This window comes from Antechinus flavipes, chromosome 4, assembly GCF_016432865.1.
Source record: "Antechinus flavipes isolate AdamAnt ecotype Samford, QLD, Australia chromosome 4, AdamAnt_v2, whole genome shotgun sequence".
Taxonomy (NCBI): Eukaryota; Metazoa; Chordata; class Mammalia; order Dasyuromorphia; family Dasyuridae; genus Antechinus; species Antechinus flavipes.
Window position 1 is genome coordinate 481,585,138 of NC_067401.1, and position 13,294 is coordinate 481,598,431.

The window sequence follows — 13,294 nt, forward strand, 5'->3', positions numbered from 1 at the left end:
CACTCCCCACACTGCTCCCTATCAGCTTTTCTGAAGTATCCACTTTGAAAACCAGAACACACTTGGGTAGGACCAACTCTGGGGCTTGGGGGGTGCATGCATCTTGAGTGCTTGAGGGGACATACAGAGAAGAATTTGGGATGGGCGTCCCCTTATCTCCGACCTTGCACTGAATGGGAACAATGATGGTTTTTATAGGTGCTCCTGGGTATGCACTTCTGAGTCCATGGTACTGTTCCCCACTCCTCAGATCCAGTTGGGAAACACTTGATGCAGGACGTGACTATCGGAATCTCCAAATAGTTTTTGGGGAGAATGGGAGAATGGACACCAAGCAAGGGGGATAGTGGGGACACAGTGAAGGAAATCTACAGCCTCACAGAAGGAAAGTTACCCAGCTAGTTGCACATAGAAAAGAGCAAAAGAATTTCAAACGATAAACTCAAGCAGGACGATCTGAATCTGATCCGGCCAATTTATGATGTTCTTTTAAAAAGCACAAGCTTTATGTAGTACTGATTCATAGTTTCCTATACAATCCTCTTTTCCCTTCTGTGCATGTCAAATATAAAAAATTGTCATGTTTGTTGATGATTGTCAAGTGCAGAGTAACAAGATAAAAATATAAATTGAAAACTAAAGTTTAAGTTAATTTTCCAAAGTTAATTTTAATAAATTTTCAAGTTTCATTCATTTTTAATAAATTTTAGAAAATTTTAATAAATCAAAGGATTAAGGTATTTCAAAGTAAATTTTTGAAGTTTAAGAAATTTTAAAAATTTAATATTTTTAATAAATCAAAAGATTTCTTTCTAATAAATTATTTTTAATGAAAGGGATTAATATATTTTAAATGAATTTTTTAAAGTTTAATTTCATTTTAATAATTTTTTGCAAGTTTTCATTTTAAATACATTTTTAAAGGCACTTCAGTAAACAGAACTTCCTAGAGCTTCATTTCTGTGCCACCAAAAATGTTCTCACGGAACGTCCTTGCTCTTTCTCTTGTCGAAACCATCACACGGGAAGCTTCAGAGTGAGACAAGACTGATAAGCTCACCAGTGCTATTGACAAAAGCTGCTGTCTCCCTGCTCCCACAGTTTAACTACTGTGGCTCACACATACACACAGGTGAATGTATCTATGTTACACAGGCAACTAGGTGAACTAGGGGAGAGCATGTTGGACTGAGAGTAGGGAAGACCTGAATTCAAATCCTGTGTGTCGGGGTAAATCACTGCTTCAATTTCCTCATCTGCAAAATGGAAATAATAATAGGACCGCTCTCCCAGGGTTGTTGTGAAGATCCGATCGGTTAACATGTAGAAAGTGTTTTACAAATCTTAAAACTAGTTATTAATGTTATTATCATTATTCCATATCACATATAGCACCATCAGTAGGGAATATTCACATGTAATAGTCATGATCCCAAGTCACAATCTGTTCCTTTTGCAAATGATAAATCCTTACACAGAATTAAAAACTGGTACTGACCTGATAAGTAGAACGGGATCAAAGGAGTCCTTTTTGGTACCTGCTGTGGCAAACAGTGAAACAGAGATGTCAGGCAGGCTGTGCTCATGCACATTGCAGAATGACTGTTCTTTAGGGAATGGGTTCAAGGATACCAGGACCTTCTGTCCTCTCCTCCTCAGTTCTGGAAAGAACATGGAGGCCATAGCCCAGGGCTGCCCTGGACTATCTGGCTTAGTGCCGCCCATTGGTTCTGTATTTCCCCAGGATGGGGAGGAGCCCTGAACTGGGTGTGCCATCCCTTCTTTGAGAAGTCTAGCCTCCTTCCACCCAATGGTCTCACAGAATCTAGCCCACAACGGTTTTCTCTCTATTCCACATGAAAGACCCCCCCAAGTTATCCATGTGTCTATGCCTTCATGTGCTTTTGTGCACTTCAGGGTCAGCGAGCTGGGCAAAGAGAGGGACATCCTTGGGACTGGCACCCTGAAAATGGCATAGGGTCTTCCTTGACCCCCTTCCCCCATGTAACCAATCTATTGCCAAGCCTTGCTTCTATTTTGACATTGTTTCTATACAGACCCCCTTCTCTCCTCTGGTCACCAGCGTGGTACAGGCCTTTGTCACCCCATTCCTGGACTGTTGCAATAGTGGCTGGGGGGCCGGCCTGCCACAAGTCCTTCCTCACTCAATTCAGTCTCCACTCAATGACCAAAGTTATTCTCCTAACAGGTAACTAAGATCTTATCCTTCTGCCCCACCTCTCCCAAGCTGTGCAGGAAACTCCAAGGACTCCTGTGAACATTGTAAACTTTACATAGTTTGGTGTTAGAGTTACAATGGTGGAACTCTGATGGTCAGTCGGGATAAGTGAGCCAAATGCCTGTTAAAGCAGATGGCCAGGAGATCATTATATACTTCAACAACAATACTATATGAGGATCAATTCTGATGGACCTGGCCATCCTCAGCAATGAGAAGAACCAAATCAGTTCTAATGGAGCAGTAATGAACTGAACCAGCTACCTCCAGGGAAAGAACTCTGGGAGATGACTAAGAACCATTACATTGAATTCCCAATCCCTCTATTTTTGCCTGCCTGCATTTTAGATTTCCTTCACAGGCTAATTTTACAATATTTCAGAGTCCAATTCTTTTTATACAGCAAAATAACTGTTTGGTCATGTATACTTATTGTGTATTTAATTTATACTTTAATATATTTAACATCTACTGGTGGTCCTCGCATCTAGGGGAGGAGGTGGGGGAAGGAGGGGAAAAATTGGAACAAAAGGTTTGACAATTGTCAATGCTGTAAAATTACCCATGCATATAACTTGTAAATAAAAAAGTTATTTAAAAAAAAATAAAGCAGATGGCCAGACAGATAGTTTGTACCTTTCTACCCTGCTGATCTGTTAACTCTGAATTGGGCAAATCATGCTCACAAATTTTGACTGGATGAAACCTTTAACCTGCGCCAGGGGTCTTGAGTCATTCTCCTTCTGCTGACCTAGAAGGGTAACCCAATAGTCTCCTTTCTGAGCCTCACCTTTCGCTACTATTGATAATCGATACTGAGAACTTTATCCCATTGGTGATTAGGAAGGTCTCCTTCCCCACATAGTACCCATTACTTGTTCTCAGTCAATACCCATTCTCGGGGGACATAATTTTTCACCTGAACCCCAGCTTTGAGCATGTTTTTCCCCCTGACATCTCCCTCCCTCTCAACCCGGTTAAGTTTCTGGGGGAGGAGGAGAATGTATTTGCCTCTATTGCCACATGGTGGATGTATATGTGCTCTTGTTTGCCTGCTTGCTGAGCCACAAAATAATAAAGCACTTCTTGAGATCAGCTTCCTGAATACAAATTTCTTGGAAATTCCTGAATCCTTATTTTTACTTCAACTTTACTTCAACTTGATGCCAAACAAAACAATTATCTCCAGGATCAGATATAAATTTTCCTCTATAGCCTTACTTCAACCTACTTTTTGTTTGTTTGTTTATTTATTTTGGCTGAGGCAATTGGAGTTAAATGACTTGCCCAGGGTCAGACAGCTAGGAAGTGTTACATGTCTGAGGCTAGATTTGAACTCAGATCTTCCTGATTTCAGGGCTGGTGCTCTACTCATTGTACCACCTAGCTGCTCTTCATCCTGCTTTTACAACATACATTGTTTTTTTTAAATTAAAGCTTTTTATTGACAAAACATATGCATGGGTAATTTTTCAACATCGACTTTTGCAAAAACTTCTGTTTCAACTTTTCCCCTCCTCCCCTCCCTTCCTTACTCCTTCCCCTAGATAGCAGGTAGTCCAATACATGTTAAATATGTTAAAATTTATTCAACATACATTGTTGCCTTTCCCCCTACTCGAAGGTCCAGCCAAATGGACCGTCTCTCCTCCTCACACAAAGCACTAGGTCTCCATCTTTGGCCCCTTGAATTGACTATCTGTCCTCCAGACTCCTTCCTTACCTCTGCCAGTTTGCCAAGTTCCCTTCAAAGCTCACTTTAGATGCACTTTCCTATATGAAATCTTTCTTGATCTGCTTCTTCATCCCTAATGTCCTCCTTCAAAATAACCTTCTGGGAGATCTCTATATCAGTGTCACTACTAGCCCAGTTTCTGACTCTAGATTTATCCTTACATCATAGACATTTGTGCATATTTCACTGATTCTTACACAAATATAACGCCATCATTGTTTTAGCAATGGCCCATAGGGCTGAAAGCCTCGGAGTAAGGCAGTCTCTGAGGGCTCAGCGTCTCAGATCATTAATAGGGCCACTGGAACCATGCCCAGGGCCATCAGAGGGCTTTATGTGTTACCTGATGAAGAAATGGGGGAGGACTATTAGGACATGATTATGAGCCCTTGATCTCCTTGGGGAGGACTCATAAGTGGCAAGTGGGAGTGAGCTTGGGTGAATTATCACTTGCCAAATGGAGGGCCTGCCTCCCTGGAAAATGGAGATCCCCTGAGACAGTGGCAAACAGGATGTGAAGGCTTGGCAGGTGTTACTGCTGAGCCTTGTCCCCAGTGATCTATGCCTGAATTTGGAGTTCGAGGCAAAAAGCCTTGGACCAGTGGACTTCACTTTGATCCCTGGCAGAGGCTGGGATGAGTCACTAAAGGGAGGAGAAGTGGAATTAGGGTTAGGAATGCCTTTTTCTGTTACCAGCCCTGATTCCAAGTATTTGGGAGCAATAATTAGCCTCCATGTGGTCCTGGGAAGTGAGGGGGATAGAAGAAGGACAAATTCATCCTTGATCCTGGTCCCAATTGAGCTAACTACTAAAATAGGAAAATTCATCTTCTCATTTCCTGAAAATGAAACTACAGTAAAAGATTCATCAGACTTCAAAGAATCACAAAACTAGGAGTAGGATCTCAGCAGCCAACCAGTCCGACCCAGACCTAACCAAGAATCCACTAGACCTAACCATGGCAAACCCCACCTCCCTCTACCAGTGACCATCCCTTCCGCCAGGGGACAACTGTCAGGAAGCTTTTCCTGACATGAGCCTCAACGTAACCCGAGCATCTCCTGGGGGAACGTCCTTTTAAAATTACCATCTTTCTCTGGCGGCCTCTTCTTTTAGGTGGGGGTGGAGCTTCATTCTGAAAAGGAGAAACACCTAATGAGCAGGGCTCCCTTGGAGCTTCCTTGTCCTGCCTTCTAGTCCCATATTTCCAGTTGTCTCTTAAAAGTAAATATCCATCCCCCTGGCACCTGATTTGCAAACTCAGTACATCTAATGGAAATCTCACCTCGTACCCTCTCCAACCTGGTCCCCCTTTCTGACTGTGGACTTTCTGATGGGGCCATCCTAGTCTCTGGACAATTAGAAACCACTCAGGTCCCTGCATCTTCCTCATGCCCACATTCGAGGCACCTTTTAGTCTCTCTCTTTGACTATCCAACCTCCTTCACACTCCTTGACTATCTTCAAGGCCTAACTACTTCAGCCCACCATTACTCAAAAGGAAGAGAAGACCACTTTCCCCAGCTACAATCCCTAGGAGTCACTGCCCTCCCCTCCTCTCGTGAACTACTTGTGTTCTTAAATCATAAATCAGAGGGTTAGATGATGGTCTGCTTGCCCAGCCATCATTCCAGAGGTTTGTTCCTAATCTGGAAGAGCCAGAACCCCGAATGGAGAAAAGTTTGAATCTTCAGACAATTCTGGAATCCATTGAGATTCAAAGGAAATTTTGTCAACTGCAAGTATGGAAATAGAACATTGAAGGAAGAATAGTTCTGATAGTTTAGAAAAAAAAGTGAAAGCTCTGAATAAGGCAGTGGACTCCACCCCAGCACCAAACAAATAAGGCTAGAAGAGAGCAAAATAGAGCTTGGGGTGAAACCAATGAAACATTTGTTTTTTGATTGAGGAAGGACTTACCTGATCAGATGGAGGCTGACTTGGAAGTATCCTTTTCTTGGCTTCTAGCTGTCTGCTAGGTTCACCTGCAGGGGGCATCTACAGACACAACACTCAATTAGTGCCTATTAGTTCAATTCTGACTCTATTTACTGTTATCAGCAGGTTAGGAGAACAAAATATTTGTATATACCAGTCAAAGATCTCAAAGAAAAATAATCTTATTTTTCCTCTGTGTGATAGTCCTGATCTTCATTCCAATGGCAGGCCTGAAGCACTGAAATTTTTGACTCACTATTTATCTTGGCAGTTACTATGACCTCCAAATCTTTCTCTACAACATTTCTGTGACTCAAGTTCTGCCCTTTTAGTAGTTTGAAGCATAACTGGCTCTGTGATTCTAGAAAACAGTGTTCACAAAATATTTTCCTTAAGCTTCAACTACCAATCCATAAAAAAGCATTTATTAAATACCTCCTATGTGACAGGACTTGTGTTCTTTGTTAGGAATATAAAGATATAATTTTATAAAGGGAGAACCCAAGTGTAAAACAAATAAATACAAAAGGTTCTGCACAAGAGTATATATTCATCATATTGGGTGCCCTCAAGAAATTCTAGATCACAGCTGTCAAACATGGAAGGGTCTATTGCCAGAATGACCAGATTAAAATATAATTAGGAAATATTTTTAAATGAATAAAAAATACCATAGAACACAGATAATGTTATGTGGTTTTCTAAGTCAATTTGCAACTGGAAAGGATCTTTAGCTACAGTTTAATAGCTTGTTTCTTTCAAATTTAACACTATTGATCTAAGTAATACTTGGACCAGGAATAGCCACCCTGTGGCCACCTAGGTAAGATCAGGTGGTAAGTACCTTTTTTCTCTTGTGACGTGTAGTTGGAGGACAAGGTAGAAGTTTGTCCTGAAAGAGACAAAAAGTTAATGAGTGGAGTGTCTTGTCCATAGTCTCTCCTGCCCTATCTCCATCCCAAGTCTATATTTCTAAATCTGTAATAACAATCTCTATCCCCCAATCTCATTATACCAAGTTCTAGACATCTAAAATGAAATTCACAGTCTGCCCATCCCTTTCCTCAAATGGCTTCTCCTTCTGGCTTTGTACTTCCTGTGGTAGACACCTCCATTCTTTGCTTAATCAGGATCTGAGCCTCAGGGGCAGCCCATAGGCTCCCCTTTTCATTGTCACCGATTTAAAGATAACTGGTAAATCCTGTGGGTGGTCCTTTGCAATATTTCTATCATCCCTTCCTTTGTTAACATACTCACTGACATCACCATAATGAAGGTTGTCATCACTTCATTTGAACGATGACAACTTTACTTGACTCAACAAACATTTATTAAATCCTTACTATATTTCTATATGACCGATCCAAAGATGAAGACAGAGACAAAGTTCCTGCCCTCAAGGAATTAAGATTTTGTTTGGAGGAAGCAGTATGTAAACAGAAACCAAATATAAAAAATAAACAAAGTAATTTTGGAATGAGGCAAGGAGAGGGGAATGCAATGAAAAAACAGAGCAATCGGGAAAGACTTTGTATAGGAAATAGCACTTGGATTGTTCCATGATGGCTGATGATTGCAAGATAGTGGTAGAAGAGAGAAGAGAAAGCCTGGAGAAAATAACTTGTATAACAGTGAAAGATGGAATATTAGGTAAGGGGAAGAGCAACGTCAATTTGGACAGGACATAGGGCACATAATGGGAAATAATGTGAAATCAGTCTGGAAAGATAGGCTGAAGTTACGATTTTAACTGAAAAGATGAGTTTGTACCATATCCATAGGAGCTCAACATAGAGGAACACCAGTATAACTCACTGAGTAATATAATCACAAAATTCAGAGTCCTTCAATGGCAAAGAAAAGTCTCTTATCAATAGCCAGAAGGAAGTAATTCATATATTTTAAAAGCATGGATTCTAATTGTGTAAAATTACCCAGTGATAACAGGAAATGAAAGTTAAGGAAAAAGAAATTCATTAGAAAGCAAATTAAATAGGCTGGTACTTCAAAACAGCTTTTTCTTAAAAACTAAACATTTGTTGTTGTTCAGCTACATCCCCATTCTTTGCAAAAATACTGGGATGATTTGCTATTTATTTCTCCAGTGTGTTCCCATTTTTAAGATGAAGAAATGAGATGAATTGGAGTTAGACGACTTATCCAGAGTCACACAATTAGTAAGTATCTGATGCAGGATTTTCCCAGCTCCAGGCTCAGAGCTCTGTCTGTGCCACTTAGCTATCCCTAAAGCTGAGCATATTCATCACAAAATTTCTTCAATTAAGTTAGAAAATATATTTATTTCCAGCTAAAGAGTTCAGAACTGGGCCTTTGAATAACCTCAACTGGCCAAGAACCATTAGAAATTTAACAAGGTTAAGAAAGACCTCAAAACTGGTGATGAGAAAATAGTGATTTAATGTTTACTTACTATAAATCAATTATGAGTTTAGAAATGGAAACTAGATAGGATTCTATGGTCTAAAATTCTACAGAAGGTAGTCCCAGAAACATTGAAAACTTTCCCAATGAAATTCTGAATACACAGAAGCAAACAATTCTATGGAAGAAGAATACTAGTCTGAAGAGATTGATAGAGGTTCACAGGTCACTCATCCACTAAGATTTTAGAAACATATATACATCAAGGCATCAAGGCAATTCCAATAAATTTATAATGGAAAGAGCCATTTGCATCCAGAGAGAGAACTATGGAGACTGACTATGGATCAAAGCATAGTATTTTCGCACTTTTTGGGGGGTTGGTTGTTTGCTTGTTTTTTTCTTTTTCTTTGCTTTTCAATAGCTTTTTATTTTATCAAATAATTTTCTTTCATCTTTGGATCTAATTTTTCTCGTGTAGCATGACCAGTATATAAATAGATTTAAAAGAATTGCACGTTTAACGTTGGATTAGGCTGGAGGGAGTCGGGGGAAGGAAAGGATAAAAATTTAGAACACAAAGTTTCGCACAGGTGAAAACTATTTTTGCATGGATTTGGAAAAAGTAAAAGCTATTAAAATGTATTCAAAAGATGGAAACGAAGGCAGGTAATAGAAAATGGACCAGCTCAACCCCAGAATGTGGGGGAAAGAGAGAGGGAGGGGGAGAAGATAAAAAAAGTAGGGGAGGGGGAGGAGGGACGGAGGTCTGAGACAACGGAACAATTCACAACGAGAGTAGAACTCGAAAGGGCCCAGAAATCAGCTCGAGCACAGTGGACAAAACGGCGAATGCCCAGCTGCCAGAGGGCAAGTGCCCAGCTGCCGGGGCGGGGGCGGGGGGAGAGGAGACAAGTCCCCGGCCCCGCTGCCTCCCAGCCCCAGTGCGAGGGAGGATGTGGGATCGTCAGTCACGACTCCTCGCGCAGAGGCTATGGGGGCTTGTGGGAGTGAGTGACCGTGGGGGAGAGGGAGCCCGGGTGTTCGCGTGCGTGGCCGGCGAAGGGGAGCCCCGCCGAGTCGGCGAGCCCGGAGAGGAAGCGCCGCCGGCTCCAGCGGGGGGTCGGGGGCAGCGGCGCTCAGGGCTTTACCTGGATGAGGTTGTGCAGTGTTAAGCCGCCGCAGTAGATGCTTTTCTTCCAATTCTTGGCGCGTTCGCGGCCGCCTTTGACTTCAAACTCCCTCGGGGTGAGCCACGTCCCGTCCGCCATCTCGATGCACTTCTCCGAGGAGCCTAGGATTGGGGTGGTGGGGAGCGGAGGAGACAGAGGGAGGGAAAGAAGTGGAGGGAAACAGAGAGAAAGAGAGAGGGAAGAGAAAGGGAGAGACAGAGATAGAGACAGAAACAGAGAGACAGAGGGGAGAGACGGAAAGAGACAGAGGGGAGAGACGGAAAGAGACAGAGGGGAGAGAGAAACAGAGACAGAGAGTGAGAAAAACACACACAGAGAGAGGCAGAGACAGAGGGGAGGAGGAGGAAGAATTCGAGGAAGAGAGGAGAAAGAGGAAAGGAGGAAGGGAGAGAGGGAGAAGAGAAGAGACAGAAATAGAGAGAGAAGGAAGAGAGAGAGGGAGAGACAGACGGACACACACACAGAGACAGAGAGACAGAGATAGAGAGACAGAGAGATTGATTCTGGGAATTTTGAGAGGCTCTGGATTGCTTCAGTAGCACTGGAGTTCCATACTATTCTCTCTCCCAAACCTCCTCCTCTACCACTTCTCTCCTCTTCTCCCTGTCACCCTCCCTCCATCACTCCGATAAACCAAGTATGAAGAGGCTAGTTATCCTCCACTCGTTTGGACAGTCATTTGCAAATTCTCTCCCCCATTGGATGTGGGTTCTAGGAAGCCGAGACCGTGTTGGTTTTGGTGCCTTTCTTTGTATTTCCCGCTTAGTGCAGTGCTTGGTGCACAGTGGGCATCAAATGCTAGGGCAGGACTGGTTGGCTGCTGCAGGAGCACTCTCCACTTGAGTCTAGATTCTCTAAACTCCTCAATCTTTAATGACTTTCTAGGAATTCTTTACATCCTCTCCACAACCACTGACAAATATGGTACATATCAATAGTTACAGCCCACAGGAACAAAAACTCTTCTAGTAATTCTTAAGAGTGTAAAGGGGCCCTAAACCTAAAATATTTGAGAACTACTGCTTTAGGTAAATCTTTGGGCAGCCAAATGGCCTGGAGTTGGGAAGACCTGAGTTCAAATGTGGTCTCAGGCACTTCCTGGGCAAGTCATTTAACCCTGTTTATCTTGGCTTTCTCATCTGTCAAATGAATTGGAGAATGAAATGGTGAATCACTCAAATATCTTTACCAAAAAAACCCCAAATGGGTTCTCAAAGAGTCAGACCTAACTGATGTGATTGAATAACAACAAAAAGGCAAATCTTTAAGACTATAAATTGCAGAAAAGGTGGTAACTTGAACTGGTAGAGGGGAATTTCCTCCTCTAGGAGTTCTTTATACCAGTGAAATCACAGATAGGTCACTATTTATGACTTTAAAGTGTCTGGAGTTCTATAAGGTTGTGTGCCCCCCAATCTCATTTAGAAACTCATTTAGAAAAGGTGAGGACTTTTCCTTTGACCTCAAAGAACCAAATATTCTTGAGCTAATGACTATTTATACTTTTCCCCATCCCTCTACCCACCTCTTTATTCACCCATCTGTCCATCCTTCCATCCACACTTTCATGTACCTTTCTATCTCTTTCTCCACCCTTCCAACTTTATTCATCCCTCCCTTCATCCTTCAATTCATCTTACAATCAGTCCCTATGGACTTGAGTCTCCCAAGAGTCAGAGGACATAAGGCTCACCTTTCTTTATTTTTTCCTTATGTAAAGTGCCCTTTACCATCCCACAGGTGACAGGAAGCTCGGGGAGATGGAAATTCACCTTTGGATCTTGGATGTTTATGAAAACTGGAAGAGAAATGATCAATTTGATTTGCTCTTTATCCCAACAGATTGTACCCTACACAAAGAAAAAGCATTGCCAGGAGTTCCAGAGGAAGGTAAGGATAGGAGTGCCAGCTTTGGGGGCAAGGGACACAAAGAGTCAAGTCCTGCCTTTGATACTCACTACCGAGGAACCATGGCAAATTACTGTGAAGCATTGGAATAAGTGTCTCTCTCCCTGAGTCCTTATAAGGGTCAGGTGACATCTCAAAGTACTCTAGAAATGCTCACCTTTATGCTTTATGGCAAAGCAGACAGAACCCTGGGACTCTGGAGGCAGAGAGGCCTTGGCTCAAATCACTGAGGCAGCAGGAAGACCTGAGTTCAAATCCCATTTCAAACACTTATCAGCTCTGTAACCTTGGACAAGCCAATAAATCTCTGTCTGCCTTGTTTCTTCATTTGCAAAATAGAAATAATAATATATCACTTATTTCCTAGAGTTTGTATGCAAATCAAATGAGATAATATTTGTAAAATACTTTGGAAACCTCAAAGCACTGTGTTAGTGCTAGCTATTATTATGATGGTGACTTTTATTATCCTATCTCTCCTCCTATTGTATGATCACGGGCAAACCACATATTATCCCTGGGCTTCTGTTTTCTCTTCTGAAAAACCAAGGTGTTAGATTCGATGGTCACTAAATTTCTTCCAGCTCTGGACCCATAATAGCTGTAACAAAGGCCTTCCCTGATCAAGCCCAAATTTACTAGAATGTCAGAAGTCAGGTGGTCCAGAGAATGAACTGGAGCTTAGAGGTCTAAGTTTTAGGGTCAAGGCTGGAAGCAAGGTGTGGTGGAAAGAGTGTAGAGCTTTCTTGAGTTCTGACATTGCTGTGTCTGACCTGGCAATGAACAAATCACTACTTCTGCCTCCTTTTCCTCCTTCACAAAATTTAAGGGAAAGGCAAGGTCATTCCTAAGGTCTCCTTGAACTCTAAATAGTATGGCCCTGTGGTTTTGTCAAAATGATTCCTTATAATTATTTTTAATACCTCAGGAAGGGAAACAAGCATTTTTTTTTTATTAAAGCTATTTATTTTCAAACCATATGCATGGGTAATTTTTCAACATTGACACTTGCGATATCTTGTGGAACAAGCATTTATTAAGAGCCTACTATATGCCAGATGCTTTACATTAATTTGATTCTTCTAACAATCCTGGAAAGTGGATGCTATTATGCCTAGGATGCTATTATTATGCCCATTTTATAGTTGAAGAAACTAAGGCAGGCAGAAGTTAAATGACTTCCTTCATAAGAGTCTGAGATCAGAACTGAACTTAGGTTTTCCTGATTCTGGGGCCCGCACTTTATTCATTGCACCACCTAGTTGTGTCTAACCTTTTTGCTATTCTACAGACCACAGTGGTCTGTGGCTCGGACCTCAGAGCTCTTTTGCTCAGTCTACCTGCTAGGAATGGTCGGTATCAGGGCTGAAAGAAAGGATGCTTCTTGCCACTCTGACCAGAGGATGAGCTCCTGCCTCCCCAGCCAGCCAGCCTCCTATGTGGCTGTAATCAGGCTAGACTTGTGGGAGGAGAACCAGGGAGGAGCAATGACTTAAAAGTCCACAGAGGAGAGAACTTAGAGGAAGAAGTGAAGAAAAGGCTAAACTGAAGTCAAAGAACAAAGGCACTAAGAAAAGGCCCTCGGACTTAGCAACAAAGCGATCATCAGTGACTGTAAGAGGCTGGGTTCAGTTGAGTAGGTGAGCAAGCCGGACCAGGAGCAGTTGAGAATTGATGGGGAGGAGAGGACATGGAGGCAATGAGGAAAGGCAGCCTTCTCTAGGGAATTGGCTGTGAAAGGGATTGGCGAAGACTAGATGCGGGATGTCCTGCATCCTAAGCAGAAAGGGCCCCGTGGAGGAAGTAACGAAGGCTAAAGGAATCTGTTGGACTTTAAGCATCATGTCCAGAATGGGGAGTGAAAGTTGGACACAAAAGCACAGAGGCCGCAGGGTGCT

At 42.2% G+C, this 13,294-nt stretch overlaps 1 protein-coding gene across 1 annotated transcript in view; it reads right to left on the reverse strand.

The window, feature by feature from the left end:
* Positions 1–13,294, reverse strand: part of LOC127563473 (sp110 nuclear body protein-like) — a 56,535-nt gene that overhangs the window by 12,894 nt on the left and 30,347 nt on the right. Inside the window, exons 18-23 of the mRNA XM_051999985.1 lie at positions 11,182–11,286; positions 9,447–9,589; positions 6,758–6,805; positions 5,896–5,973; positions 5,063–5,110; positions 1,499–1,541 (exon numbers count right to left, since the gene is read on the reverse strand). Coding sequence (XP_051855945.1) covers positions 1,499–1,541; positions 5,063–5,110; positions 5,896–5,973; positions 6,758–6,805; positions 9,447–9,589; positions 11,182–11,286 — 465 coding nt within the window. The remainder of the gene's footprint in view (positions 1–1,498; positions 1,542–5,062; positions 5,111–5,895; positions 5,974–6,757; positions 6,806–9,446; positions 9,590–11,181; positions 11,287–13,294) is intronic.